Source organism: Gorilla gorilla, chromosome 15 (genome assembly GCF_029281585.2).
Source record: "Gorilla gorilla gorilla isolate KB3781 chromosome 15, NHGRI_mGorGor1-v2.1_pri, whole genome shotgun sequence".
Classification (NCBI taxonomy): domain Eukaryota; kingdom Metazoa; phylum Chordata; class Mammalia; order Primates; family Hominidae; genus Gorilla; species Gorilla gorilla.
Genome location: NC_073239.2, coordinates 109485082 through 109500150, shown reverse-complemented (window position 1 = coordinate 109500150; position 15069 = coordinate 109485082). Strand labels below are relative to the sequence as shown.

Here is a 15069-nt window from a genome sequence, read left to right as displayed (position 1 = left end):
GAAAGTGGCCTCTGGTCATCCTCACTGCTCATTATGTGCTAATTATAATGCATTAGTAAGCTAAAAGACACTCCCACCAGCACCAAGACAGTTTACAAATGCCAGGGCAGTAAAGAAGTTACCCTATATAGTCTAAAAAGTGGGGAAACCCTTAGCTCCAGGAAATGCCTACCCCTTTCCCAGAAGACTCATGAATAATCCACCCCTTGTTTGATCAAGAAATAACTCTAAGTATATTCATTCGAGCAGCCCATGCTGCTGCTCTGCCCATGGAGTAGCTATTCTTTATCCCCTTACTTTCCTAATAAACTTGCTTTCACTTTACTCTGTGGACTTGCCCTTGTTTCTTTCTTGCCTGAGGTCCAAGAACCCTTTCCTAGGGTCTGGCTTGGGACCCCTTTCTGGTAACACTTCCTTCCCCAGACCCCCTCTACCTGCCTCCTGGCCCTGAGAACGAATGTCACAAAGCTCCTAGCATTCCTGATGTCAGTGTTCATGGATGGCTCCATGAATCAAAAGGGCAATAGGGCAGGACATGGGGCACCCTGGACAGGGAAAGGCATCCTGATGGGCAGCTCCAGACTTCAGAGCTCAAACTCGATGGGAAGATGAGCCAGGCAGAGCAGATGAGCCAGGTGGAACAGTGAGGGAACACAGGGAGACAAGTGCCGGTGCCGGGGCCACCTTTGTCCACCTCCAGGACATTCACAGGGGGCTGCCTGGGTTTCCTACAAACAGAACAGTTCACATTCATGCCCACGGTAGGGCCCTCCATCTGCCACTGCTCCTGAAAGCCTTCCCTGACTAGCCACTAACAAAGCTTCCTAGGCCCAGTGTCCTTACTCAACCTCTCTCCTCTCTGGGAACAAGCCTGGTCTGGGGCCTTGCTGAGTCAGCTGTTCCTTCGTGCGCGCGCGCGCACGTGTGTGTGTGTGTGTGTGTGTGTGTGTGTGTGTGTGTGTGTGTGTGTGTGCACGTTTCCTCCATTTTTCATCCCTCACTGCATTGCATTAGGGACCCTCAGAAAGCAGAAAAATCCTCTTCCATCAATTGTACAAACTGCTGGGCTCTTGCCACTGTGAGAGTTCGATTTTCTTTGAAGATTTAGGATTCCCCCATGCAACCCCCCACCAAAAAAACAGCGGGCAATGGTAAAAGCAATGGGCTGAGGGTCAGACACTTGTGTCCTTCCTAGTTCTGACATTGGTTTGCTCTGTGTCCTTGAGCAAGTCACTTCCCCTTTCTGAGCTGGCTTTTTCCAGTCTATAGCAAGGGAGGTAGGCTGAACAATTCCAAGACTCCTTTCTTCTAGAAGATACTCTTCTAGCATCAGTGCCCTGGGGGTCCTTCCCAGTCCCTAAGAGGCTTGCAAGAGGGTGAGTTTCATGGTAAATTAACGCAATCCAGGAAATGGTACCGCCAGTCTGCAGACCCTCTTCCTGTCTATCTTCAGCCAAGGTGAGTTTTGGAAAGACCAACTTATTTCACTAACAGCTGGGACAGAATATGCTTAGGGAGAGAATTATGCAGCCACCACGCTCCCCTCTTCCTCTCCAAATAAATACATTTGGATTTTTATCCAAAGCTAAATGCACCATAAGGGGTTTTGTTTTTACTATTCATTTTTGGCCTGGACAATTCAGAGCTATCTGCTTTTCCACTTCTGTTATTTTAGGATTATTTTCCAGCTGCTTGGGGAAAATTTCCAATCATGCCCATTAGGGCAGAAACAGAAGTGTCTGGCTCTTCTGAGAGGCTACGTCCACAGGGGTTGTGCCTGCAGAGGTTGACAGTCCAGTGGCTGGGGCCCATCCTGGACAAAGGTCCTCATATCCTCAGTCCTGACTCTGACAGAGCTTAGGGGGGTGTGTGTGTGTGTTTGTGTGTGTACAGAGATGTAAGAAAGTCAAGCCACAAATCCTCAGAACCACTGAGGACTGGAAATGGAATAAAGGGACATATTGCCCAATATCTTTATTTTACATATGGGAAAACTGAGGCCCACCTTTCCCATTAGCATAGCACAGAGCAGCAATTCTCAACTCTGGCTACATAGCAGAATTACCCAGGAAGCTTTTAAAACATGCTGATGGCTGAGGCCCACTCCAAAAGAAAAAGAGAAGCACTTCTGGGGGTGAGGCCAAGACACTGTTTTTTTTTAAGCTTTTGGAGACAGTCAGTTGTGGGTTTAAATCAAGTTCCACAACTTGGTAGCCATATGACTCAGGCTGGTTTCTTACCATCTCAGAGCTGAGTTTCCTCCCTTATAGAATAGAGATCACACCCCTGTTTTGCAGGGTTGTTGGAAAAATGAGAGATGGTGCTTAGTCCAAAGTAATCCTGCAATAATTGTTGATTGTGCCTTTTTCCCTGGTCTCACAACAGAGGGGCTTCACTGAAGGTTTTTTGTTTGTTTGTTTTGAGACAGAGTTTTGCTCTTGTTGCCCAGGCTGGAGTGCAGTGGTGCAATCTTTTCTCACTGCAACCTCTGCCTCCCGGGTTCAAGCGATTCTCCTGCCTCAGCCTCCCAAGTAGCTGGGACTACAGGCGCCTGCCACCACTCCTGGCTATTTTTTTCTATTTTTAGCAGATATGAGGTTTTACCATGTTGGCCAGGCTAGTCTTGAACTCCTGACTTCAGGTGATCCACCCACCTCGGCCTCCCAAAGTACTGGGATTCCAGGCAGGAGTCACTGCACCTGGCCCACTGAAGGTTTTTACCAAACTAATACTGAACAGAATTGGTACTCCTTGGGCTCACACCTAGGGAGGGTGCCTTGAACCACCTAGATGGCTGGTCTATATCACAACTCAGGTTACTACAACTTTTGACCCAACCTTTCACCTCCTTCACCACCAAAAGCAACCTTAAAAGAGGTTTCTTTTATTAAAAACCACCTTGGCCTAGAAGCAACTGACACTCCAGTAGCAACAAACACCTGTGGTCCCCAGATCTTGGTTTCTAATATCATTCTCTATAAAACGAATGAGGGCTTCTTGGAGAAATGGCTGATTCTAGGACTGGGGCAGAAAATATATAAGATGAGCATGGAGTATCTTATATTGCCAGGAAATAACGACGTGTTCCAAAAAACAAAACACACACCCACATGCACAGTGAGGGCAGTGTGTCAAAGGCATACAGGAGCCAACTGAAGGACTCGAGGGGCCAAAGTTGGAAAACTTTGAGCAACAAAATAATTAAAGTAGTATTGGATTATAATCCAAAGTATAAAAGTGCCCCTGATTCCACAATGATATAAGTAAATGACTTAATAAATAGATGGGAGAGAAGAGGCAAATCTCTTGTACAGACAAATTCCAAATAATTTATTAGATACCAAATCAAGGAGGTGGAGCATAATTCCCCATTCCTTAAAGGTGGGCTGAGCACACCGACTGCCTTCCAAAAAGTACAGTCTAGAGAGGCAGTGGGGGAAAGAGTCACTCTGAAGTGCAGAAACCCTAAGAACACAACCCCAGCAGTTGATCAAGGTCAACATCACCAGTGGTTAAGTCATTCCGAGAGTCTGTTGCCTTCATATGATGTGATTAGATTATTTTACCAGTGTGGTCTTCCTCCCCAAACCCCTAACCCTAGTCTAACCATCAGACAAGTCCTGGTGGAGGAACATTCTACAAAATACCTGATCACTGTTCCTCAAAACTGCCAAGGTCATCAAAAACAAAGGAAGTCTGAGCAAATGTCACAGCCAAGAAAAGCCTAAGGAGACAAGATGACTAAATGTAACGTGGGATGGGATCCCGGAGCAGAGAAAAGACGCTAAGTAAAAGCTGGCCAGGCATGGTGGCTCACGCCTGTAATCCCAGTGGTATGGGAAGCCGAGGTGGGAGGATTGCTTGAGCCCAGGAGTTCAAGACCAGCCTGGGCAACATAGGGAGACCTCGTCTCTACAAAAAGTAAAAAATAAATTAGCTGGGCATGGTAGTGTGTGCCTGTAATCCCAGCTACTCAGGAAGCTGAGGCAGGAGAATCACTTGAGCCTAGGAGGTAGGCTGCAGTGAGCCATGATCGCGCCACTGCACTCCAGATTGGGTGACAGAGCAAGACCTGTCTCAAAAACAAAACAAAACTCAGGAAATCTGAATAAAGTACGGGCTTTAGTTAATACTAATGGATCAAGATCAGTTTCTTAATTGTGGCGAATGTACCACACTAATGCTAGATGTTAACAATGGGGGAAACTGGTGTGGAGTATATGGGAACTCCCTGTACTGTCTTTGCAACTTTTCTGTAAATCTAAAACTATTCTAAAATAAAAAAAAAGAAATCAGCCTGAATGCAGAATAAATAAAGGTGGCTATTTGGTTGCCTTGCTTCTGGATACACACAAATGAAAAAATGGGCCAATATGTTCCCAAAACCTTATCAGAGAAGCAGGCTGCAGGGAGGGGAGGTGGATAGTGGGGAAGGGGTGGGATGTGGTCAAGGTCATACAGATATTTGGAACAAAGGGCCTGGATCCCTAGCCTGAGCACCAGCGCTAGATACAATGAAGCACTGTCTTTCATCGGTGCCAGCAGGGGTAGACCCAGGTGGTCTCTGAAGACCTTTTGAGTTCCCACAGCCTGGGGATCACCTATGGTGTCAGTATATATATATATATATATTTATATATAAAATATATATATATTTATGGCATATATATGGCAGATATATATATATATATATATATTTTTTTTTTTTTTAGACAGAGTTTCACTCTTGTTGCCCAGGCTGGAGTGCAGTGGTGCGATCTCGGTTCACTGCAACCTCTGCCTTCCCAGGTTCAAGTGATTCTCCTGCCTCAGCCTCCTGAGTAGCTGGGATTACAGGCGCCCACCACCACGCCTGGCTAATTTCTTGTATTTTTAGTAGAGACGTGGTTTCATCACGTTGACCAGGCTTGTCTCGAACTCCTGACCTCAGGTGATCCACCTGCCTTGGCCTCCCAAAGGGCTGGGATTATAGACATGAGCCACCGCGCCCGGCCAGGTGTCTGTATCTTTAGAAACAATGACATCATCGCATGGATGCCAGTTCTGTGGGAGCACTGTTGTGCAGCAAAGCGCCTTGCCAGCTGAAGGTCACACCACACAGACTCTGCTTTCACCAGCCGTGTGACTTCAGGCAAGTGAGTTGACTTTTCTGTGCCTCTGTTTCCTCATCTGAACATGGGAACACACTAATGCCTACCTGATAGAAATCACTGAGGATCAAGTAAGATCATGCATATAGCAACTCTGGGTAAAAGCTGCCAATCTTAGTACCAGCACATGCACTCAGGCCCTTCCTTATGCTTGCAAATATAGAGGTGCACGGGGAGGAGTGGGGCGTAAAGGCAGAGAGCAGGGAAGGCAACAGATGACACAGCTCCTCCACTCTGTTGTTCTCAGGGCTGACCCAGCTGCTGCGCCCTCAGAAGGGGGTGGCGAGTGGGTGGCAGTGGGAAGGGAATGGTTGACTCCTTTAGTGCAGTCACCTGTGGTCTCAACATCTTCCATACTCAGCACCTGGATTGTAGCAGAGTTCTCTGGGCCTCGGCAGCCTGGGTGCCTCCCCTGCTGGGGCTGAAGGAGTGTCCGGCCTTCTTGCACCACTGAAGCTCGGATTAAGGCCTAAGGCCTTGCTTTAACTTGTGCTCACCTAGAAAATGAACTAAGCCCCGTGGCCTTTGCCTCTTGCCACAGGCCCCGAGCAACCTAGCCTGGCTTTGTCAGTTTGGAAGAAGCAGACCTGCACACCTGCTGTCCTCATTCATTTGTTCCAGTGAACAATCAGAGCCAGGCTCACTCTGTGCTCCCAGACCCGAATCAGTCAATGGTGTCACAGGTAGATGAATGCAACATGGTCCTGCTTTCCAGGGTTCCGGTAGGCTCTATTCCCCCCACTCTCTTTCATCCCCAAGGGCCCCAGCCAGGCTCACGTACACCTCTGGGCCTTGGCCCTTGCTGTTATGTCACCTGCTACTCTCCAGCAGACTCTGTCAGCTCCCCCATCCCAACCTGCCCATCCATCCTTCATGGCCCAACTTGGTGTCTGCCTCCTCCAGGAAGTCTGCCCAGATCACCCCACCTGGATGTGCTCTCTTCCTGCTCCAGGTAACTCGCTGCCCTGCCTTTCACAGAGCACTTAGCTAACCCCACCTGGTGCCTTTACGGTTCATATTGGTGCATGGAGTCCCCACCAGACCCTCGGAGAGGACAGTGGTAAGATTGTATCTCACCCATCTTTATAAACATGGCTCATATCCAAACCCATCCAGCACTGGTTGATCTCAGAAAATTACTTTTATGTCTCTCCTGCTACTCACTTCTGGAGGGATGGGCTTGAGCCTAGCCAGGCCTGGGTTCAAACCTCAGCCCTGTGCCTCACTAGCTGTGTGATCTTTGGGAGAGTTAGCCCACTCTAGTGGTAGGTGTGGCTGGTGTCCCACCCATCCCTGTGGAGACTTACCTTTTTAGTGGACTCCAGCCCTCCTTCCACTAGCCAGCTCTGCATCTCTTCACCCAAGGACTGTTTCTGGCAAGAGTCAGATCTTACAGTCAAGGAAGAGAGAAGGGGGCCGGGCGCGGTGGCTCACACCTGTAATGCCATCACTTTGGAAGGCCGAAGTGGGCAGATCACCTGAGGTCAGGAGTTCGAGACCAGCCTGGCCAACATGGTGAAACCCTGTCTCTACTAAAAATACAAAAATTAGCCAGGCGTGGTGGCACACGCCTGTAGTCCCAGCTACTTGGGAGGCTGAGGCGGGAGAATCGCTTGAACCCAGGAGGTGGAGGTTGCAGTGAGCTGAGATTGCACCACTGCAAGACTCTGTCTCACAAAAAAAAAAAAAAAAGAAAAGAAAAGAAAAAACAAAAGGAAGAGAGAAGGTGCTGGAAGATGCATCCTCCTCACACCCCACAGCCTTTGACCCACGACTATCAGGAATTGGTGAATAATACACAGCTCCCTCACCCCTCTGGTGGGATGACCACGAGATGTGTGTTCCACGCTGGCTCCCAGAGTTCCCCAGGAGGATTCAGCTCCAGCTGCCCCCAAGAGTAACTCTCATGACAATGTACCTTTTACTGGCATCAGTCCCTTCCCCTGGCTTGGTTCTCCTACTGGTGCTTCCTGGGGTTACTACCCAAATAATCCACTCGCACTCAAATCCTTGTCTCAGGGTCTGCTTCTGGGGAAACCCAAACTAAAGCACTCCTCTTAGCCTCGGTTTCATTATCTGTGAAATGGGTATAATGGCAGAATTGACCTCACAGGATGATTGCAAGATGATATCTGCAAAGCACAGAGCCTGGAATTACTAAGCATTCTCCAAAAGGAACCACTACAGTTATTTTTAGTTGTGCTTATTTTAAACTTTTTAATCTTTTTTTTTTTTTTGGACAGAGTCTCACTCCATCACCTGGGCTGGAGTGGCTGGAGTGCAGTGGCGTGATCTGGGCTCACTGCAACTTCCACCTCCCCGGTTCAAGTGATTCTCCCACCTCAGCCTCCCGAGTAGCTGGGATTACAGGTGCACGCCACCGTGCCTGGCTAAGTTTTGTATTTTTTGTAGAGACGGGGTCTCGCCATGTTGCCCAGGCTGGTCTTGAACTCCTGGGCTCAAGGAATCCCCCTGCCGTGGCCTCCCAAAGTGCTGAGATTATAGGCATGAGCCACCGCGCCCAGGCTAATTTTCTGAAGAGAGAACTGAATCTTTTGACAGAGCAGTCATGACTATGTCCCACCCAGCTTGCTCTGGAGAGCCAGCACCTTCTCCTGGGACCATCCCCCACTGTCTGGTAATTCCCATCCACACACCTGCCCTGCACATGTCCTTCTTGATGACCAAGAAAAATCCAGAACATGGCCATCCCCTGGCATCAAAAATTTTCCCCTTGGGCTGGTTTTGAGCTGCATCCTCCCAGCAAGGGTGGGAAGCTCATTCCTGAGAACCTACCAGGGGAACTGGGGACCACAGAGGGTGCTGGCTGAACACCCACTGGCAGGAGACCCTGGTTTTATTTTCTACCCAGGCCTTGCCAGGCCAGCGGTCCCCCTGGTCTTGGCAGGGCACTGCTGTGCTTCCAGGCCACCACAGTGCCCACTCCCTGTGACAGGGGCCTCTGTGGCAAGAGGAGGTCAAGACTTTGCAGAAGGCCCCATAAGTTCTAGTAATTCCGATTTTCAGGTACAACTGGCGACTTGATGCATTTTACCTCGTCCGAGGTGAACGAGTCCATTCGCCATCTGAGCCCTGTACTTATACGTCTGGACTCTTCCTGGGAGGCAGACAAGCCCTGCAACCACAGCAGGGGAGAGACCATCAAAAGTGCACGGTGGCTGGGGGACAAAAGTCCAGCTAAGCCAAATAAAACGTGTGTGCTCAACATAGCACAGGGCACCCAGACTGCCTGGGTCCAGATTCCCACTCTGCTATTTACTCACTGTGTCCCCTGGGGGAGGGCACTCAATGCCTTTGCATCGCAGTTACCTCATCTATAAAATGGGCAAGGTGGCAACACCTACCTCCTAGGGCTGCTGTGAGGTTAAATGGGCAGATTCACATGAAGAACTTGCAAGACTGCCTGGAGCAAAGCAAGTACTCAGGGAATGCTTGCCGCTACATGAATATGCATGAATATGCATGGAAAATGTGCAGACAGACGTACCGCATGCAACGTGACTTCGGAGGCAGATTGGTGGTTATGGGGTTGCAGGAGGGGAGAAGGGGGAGGGAGTATAGGGCTTTGTTTTGAATGATGAGATGTTTTGGGACTAGATAGACAGAGGTGGTGGTTGTACCACATTGTGTCTGTACTAAATGCCACTGAACTGTATACTTTTAAATGGCTAATTTTATATTATGTGAATTTCATCTCAATTAAAAAAAGAAAACACTTCTGGGGAGTGAGTTTGGTTACAGTAGGTGGAAAAGATCTTTACTTTTTACATGTCTGTCCAGCTTGGGTTTTTGTTAAATAATGAACACATATGTGTATCACTTTGGTAATTAAACAAATTCAAGTTGTTTTTAAAAGGAAGCAGCGTATAGGAGAAAATATGTGTGGGAGGTGAAAGGAACATATGATGAGCCCTGACTCATATTTCATCATCTATCACCCACTTATCTGTTGTCTATCTATCTGTCTGTATGTCCATACGTCCATCCATCTATCTATCCATCTGTCTGTCTGTCCGTCCATCTGTCCATTCATCCATCCATCATCTATCTTGCCATGCAATAGGAATAAGAGCCTTGGGGGGTGGTGTGAATGCCCCTATTTCAAAGCAACAAAAGTGAGGCTTAGAAAATTTAAGCCGTGTGCCCAGCTCACAGAGCCTGACCTCCAAAACATCTTTTGACTCCATCACACAGCACCTTATTTGCATATGTAAAACAGGGAGCATAAAGCCATTTTTTTACCCTGGCTCTGATTGACACTCTCTGGACCCTGGATGCCTGGCTGAGCTCTCGAAGTCAGAGCAGGCCAGCATGGTCCTCCTGACTGCATCAGTCCTGCCTCTCAGGTGCCCAAATGCCCCGAGAGGCTGCAAGCCACCCACTCCCTGCTCTCCAGTCACAAACACCTGCTCCCCAAAGAAGAAACCAGGCCTCTCACCAGCCCCCCATGCCTGTGTTCTGGGAAAAAATTGTGGTCAAAAAGCTGACAAATGTAGGAAAGCGAAATAAACATGCAGTCATCTGCATGGTAGCTGCTTCCCTGTGGGAGCCAGGGCAGATGTGGAGCACGCCTGAGTTCCTCCCAGGTGTGTGTGCCTACCAAGTGGGAGACACCCCCACTCACCCCGGCCACCACCCGGTGCAGGATCCTGGCCACCTCTGCCTGGCCCAGACTCAGCTGCAGCCACACCGGGCATGTTTTGATGAGCTTCTCCAGGATGCTGATGCCCCGGCGGCGAGGAAGGCAGTTTTTCGGGGTGGCTGGCAGACAAAGCCGCATGCCATCTTCCTCTTCCTCTCCTTTGCCAACAGCTGGAACCGGACTGAAAAACAGAATTCAATGATCAGCCATCCTGCAGCCAGCCCAGAGAAGGTTTACAACACCTGGGGATTCCATTCAGCCACGCTTACTTATTCAGCATGAGGTAGTCAGTGGCCCTTTGGGGAATTAAAAAAAAATCAACAAACCATGGTCTTCATCTTAGGGTGCTTGTAGGAAACACACGTCAGCCCACCCGACCCAGGATGTGAGGCTCCGAGATGTTGTTCCTCCTTTTCTGGAATCAAAACCAGCCTGTGTGTGTTGGGATGGGGTAGGCAAATGTGAGGGTCTTGGGGAGGGTCTGGGATCTCTTAAACCGGACAGAACTGTCAACAGTAGGCAGTGCCCATTTCCCAGTGGACCCTTCAGTTTGATTTCACTGTTTCTTGGGTCTGTGAGACCCAAGACTTGAGTCTGTGAGGAAATGGCGAGACACAGCTATGGTACAAGTATAAATGTAACAGAAGCACAGTTCAACAGAAGCAGCTCACTGCAGCCCGGGATGGGTTCAGGAAAACGAGTGGCATTTGAGCAGAGCCTTGAAGAGGCTTTTTAAAAACTTTTAAAGAGTAACACACACAGTGAAATGCACACATCTTGAGTGTACAGCTAGCCACATTTTTACATATGTCTACACCTGTGTAACTACCACCCAAATCAAGATAGAGAGATCTGTGCTGCCGTAGCCACTAGCCAGAAGTGGCTTGTCTGAACTGACAAGTGCTGTAAGCACAAAATATACACAGGATTTCAAACTTACTGTGATAAAAAGAATATAAAATAGCTTATTAATATTTTTATTGTTTACAAGTTAGTATAATTTTTTTTTGAGACAGATTCTTGCTCTGTCGCCCGGGCTGGAATGCAGTGGCGTGATCTCAGCTTACTGTAGCCTCCGCCTCCTGGGTTCAAGCAATTCTCCTGCTTCAGCCTCCCGAGTAGCTGGGATTACAGGCGTGCACCACCACGCCCGGCTAATTTTTGTATTTTTTTAGTAGAGACAGGGTTTCACCATGTTAGCCAGACTGGTCTCAAACTCCTGACCTCAAGTGACCCACCCACCTCGGCCTCCCAAAGTACTGGGATTACAGGTGTGAACCATCGTGCCCAGCAAGATAATATTTTAAATGTGTCAGGTTAAATAAAATATTAAAATTACTTTGCCTGTTTTAATATGGCTGCTAGAATATATAAAATGACATATGTGGCTTGCATTAGATTTCCATTGGATGGTGCTGATATAGGACAGTTCTAGAAAGTTCCTTCTTACCCCTTCCCAGTCAACAGTGCCTGAGCCCCCAGAATGAGGATGTGTCAACACAGCACGGTGGGGGAAGGAGGATCACAGACCCAAGAAACAGCAAAGTCAAACTGAGGGCTTCGCTGGGAAATGAGCACTGCCTACTGTTCACAGTTCTGTCTGGTTTAAGAGATCCCAGACCCTCCCCAAGACCCTCATGTTTGCCTTCCCCATCCCAACACACACAGGCTGGTTTTGATTCCAGAAAAGGAGGAACAACATCTCGGAGCCTCGCATCCTGAGTTGGGTGGGCCAGAAGGTCTGTGTGCATTCTACCTAAGGCACCAAGTCTCTCAAGGTACCTGCAGGGGTGAAAACCTTTATCAGACAGACGAGGGTACCCAGAAAGCCATGAAGCTGTGGGTGGTGCCTTCCATCTTGCCCTGTATCTCTGTGATGTTGCCCAGGGGTACCAGGGATCAAGGTTGGCATTGGTTCCAGAAGCATCCAGGGCATGTGCTGTAAGGAGCCCCTTGGGGGAGGCAGGGGACGAGGCCAGGGTAAGCCCTGTAAAAGGGCACAGGAAAGTGGAACCACCCCTGAAGGCAGGGCTGTAGGGGTCCTGGGGGTTCTCAGTGTGGTGGAGGGGTCAGGCAGCGCTGTATTAAACAAGGGCAGCAGTGTTGTGAATTTTGAGCAGTGGTTTTCGAGAGAACTGACTGGGACTGCCTGTCATGAGAAGGGGTGTGTGAAGGTCAATGTGAAGTCTGTACCCGGGGAGAAAATTCCCTCCCACATCCTCCGGGGGGCCCTGACTCTCACGAATGTTGTGTGTGTTCCCGGCTGCCTGTGGATTTCCCCTTTCGGTCCACAGCCTGCAGCCTACCTAGAAGAAGGAGCCAGGTCACCAGGAAAATATAAGTGTCCCGGAGAATGGCAGGAATCCTGGGGCTGGTGGGGGCGGGGTAGGATGGCTCTGTGGAAGTCCACAGGCTGTGGAATTGAGGCCGAACAGTCTCATTTGGAGCTCAAGGCCAGGGCGGCCTGGCTGATACTGATGTAACCACTTCCCAGGCCCTGAGTGTGGTCCCAGCATCTCGTCTCGGAAAAGTTAAAATGATGGAGGTCTGTATTTCCCAGAAAAGAAAAGAAACCCCTGGGCTGCAGGCTCCTCTAACCCCACTTGGAAACACAAAGATATGTTCTGGCACCAAAAGACGCTATAATCATCCTTAAACATCCCTGCTTGGGCCCCAGCCTCCCCCAGGCCAGTTAGGACTTTCAGTAGCAGGGATTGAGGGCAATCAGCTTCATTTCTTCTTTGCCAGGAACTATGGCTTAGCACTTGGCCAAGTCCTTTCCCTCTCAAGGTCTGTTTCCTCATCTGTGCAATGGGGACTAGGAGAAGGAAGCTTCTCCATTTGCTGGGTGGCCCTAGGTGTGACCTGGGCTCATCCCCATTTTTTTTTTTTTTTTTTTTTTACCTGCAGAACCAAAGCTGCGATCAAACAGAGAGGTTCTGGGAGTAGCGAGGGAGTGGGCCTCTCATTCACTCGGGCCATGCTTAGTTTCTGTGGACCTGCCAATGTCAAATGCTGTTCCAGGCACAGGTTAGAGCAGTGAACAAAACAGTTAAAAAAAACCCAAAACTTTCATGGTATTTACATTCTAGGGGAAGAGGCGGGCAATAAACAAGGCAAATAGGTGACTAGAGGATGTTAGATGGTAATACCGCCAAAGAGGAAGAGGAAAGGGTCCCAGGGATGGGGGACAGTTCCAAACTGGGTGGCCAGGGAAGACACCTGGAAAAGGTGACTGTGGAATAAGTGCCTGGCTGCAGGTATCTGGGGAAGAGATGTCCAGGCAGAAGGAAGAGCAAATTCCCAAGCCTGCAATTCCTGCTCCTGGAGCAAGTGCAAGGAGGGACAATGAGAGAAAGGTGAGAGTGGCAGGAGGTGAGAGCAGAGGGGGTAGGGGGATGGCCCCATGAGCATCTGGAGCCACAGGGAGCATTGGCCCTAAATCCACATGTACAAGCACTCCCCAGGGCTGGGCTTCCAGCTAGCTACATGCCTAGCCCAGCACTCGGGCTTCCTTGGCAAGAATAAATGGGCCCATGAAGATCTGGGGGGACCTGGGTGGTCTCAGGGCCCAGGAGGGTCTGCAGGAATCCACAGAGATAAACCTGCTTCCCAGCCCGGCAGCCCCACCTGCATCCTGAAGCATGAGGCTGCTGCTCTCAGGGTGACTGACTGAGTGGAAACTCTGCCCCAGGCTCCAACATCACGAGGACTGTACATCTCACTGTCTTGTGATCACATCCCTTCCTGCTCTAAAACTTGCAATGGATTCCACTGCCTAAAGAATCCGGTCCAGTCCCTTCATGTTTAAGGCATTCCCTTTCTGGGCCTCTGCCCCTCAACCCCAGACACCCCCTACAAAAGGCTCCACTCCATCACCCAACAGAACATGCACTTCTCCACCCGGAGCCCACGCTCATGCTGCTCTGTCCACCTGCACCTCCTTCAGGGTCTATTTCTTCCTCCCAAGATTATTTCCAACTGGTAGGCAAAAGCATTAGACCAGACACAGAAAGCAATGATCATAAAAGAAAAAATAGATAAAGTTAGACTGCATCACAATTTAAAACTTCTGCCCATCAGGCTGGGGGAAAAATATCTGCAAAACATATATCCAACAGAGAGCAAGCAAATCAATTTTTAAAATGGGCAAGAGATTTGAACAGATACTTCAAAGAAGAAGACATACAAATGGACAATAAGCAGGTGAAAAAATGCTCAAAGTCATTAGTCATTAGGGAAATGCAAATTAAAACCACAATGCGATACCACGGCACAACCACTAGAATGGCTAAAATTAAAATGACTGACAACATCACATAGTGGTGAGAATGGGAAGTAATCAGAATGGCAGCGTACTCTTGGGGAGAACGAACATTGGAACGAGCACTTTAGACAAAGATATGGCACTTTTTAATAAACCTAAACATATACCTACCCTATGGCCCAGCGATTCCACTCCTAGGTATATACCCGAGGGAAATGACAGTATACGTCCAGAAAGACTTGCACACGAATGTCAAAGCAGCTCTCCTCCTAATAGCTCAATACCACCTGGTTCCAGTGTCCATCAGCGGCAGAATGGATAAACAAACTGTGGCATGTCCACACAATGGGCCAGTAGTCAGCAATAAAAAGGAATTAACCACACGCACAACCACGTGAATGAATCTCAGAAGCATTATGCTGAGTCAAGGAAGCCAAATGCAAAAATGTACATATGGCATGAATCCATTTATATGAAGTTCAAACAGGACACTTAGATGTGTGCATTCACTTTTACCACATGCAAATTTTATACTAAAACTATAAAAGATAATCCTAACTAAACACTGAACTCTAGTTAACCCTAGTCATGATAACATTCAGGGGGAGGTCTGCAAATTCCTATGAAATACATTAAAAAGTAAGGTGCATTCATGGATATGTAAAGATATGTAACAAAACAGAGAAAAACATTGAGGGTTACTTGTGGGTGTATGGGTGTTTACTGCAAAGTTCTTTCAAGTCTTCTGTATCTTTTAAATTTTTAATAGTGAACTACTGGGAAAACAGTTCTCCCCATCCCTTAAGGCCCCTTCAGATGAAGCCTGCCTGCTGTATTAGAAGTCTTGGGTTTGAATGCAGGCTGTATGACCTCTGGCCAGTTATTAATACTTTACCTCTCTGGGATTCAGTTTAATCACCTGTGAAAACATAATAAGCTGGGCGCTGTGGCTCACGCCTGTAATCCAAACATTTTGGGATTAAGGCTAA

At 48.5% G+C, this 15069-nt stretch overlaps 1 protein-coding gene across 1 annotated transcript in view; it reads right to left on the bottom strand.

The window, feature by feature from the left end:
* RIN3 (Ras and Rab interactor 3) overlaps positions 1 to 15069 on the bottom strand; it is a 176330-nt gene that overhangs the window by 123115 nt on the left and 38146 nt on the right. The window contains exon 2 of the mRNA XM_055361265.2: positions 9796 to 9994. Coding sequence (XP_055217240.2) covers positions 9796 to 9994 — 199 coding nt within the window. The remainder of the gene's footprint in view (positions 1 to 9795; positions 9995 to 15069) is intronic.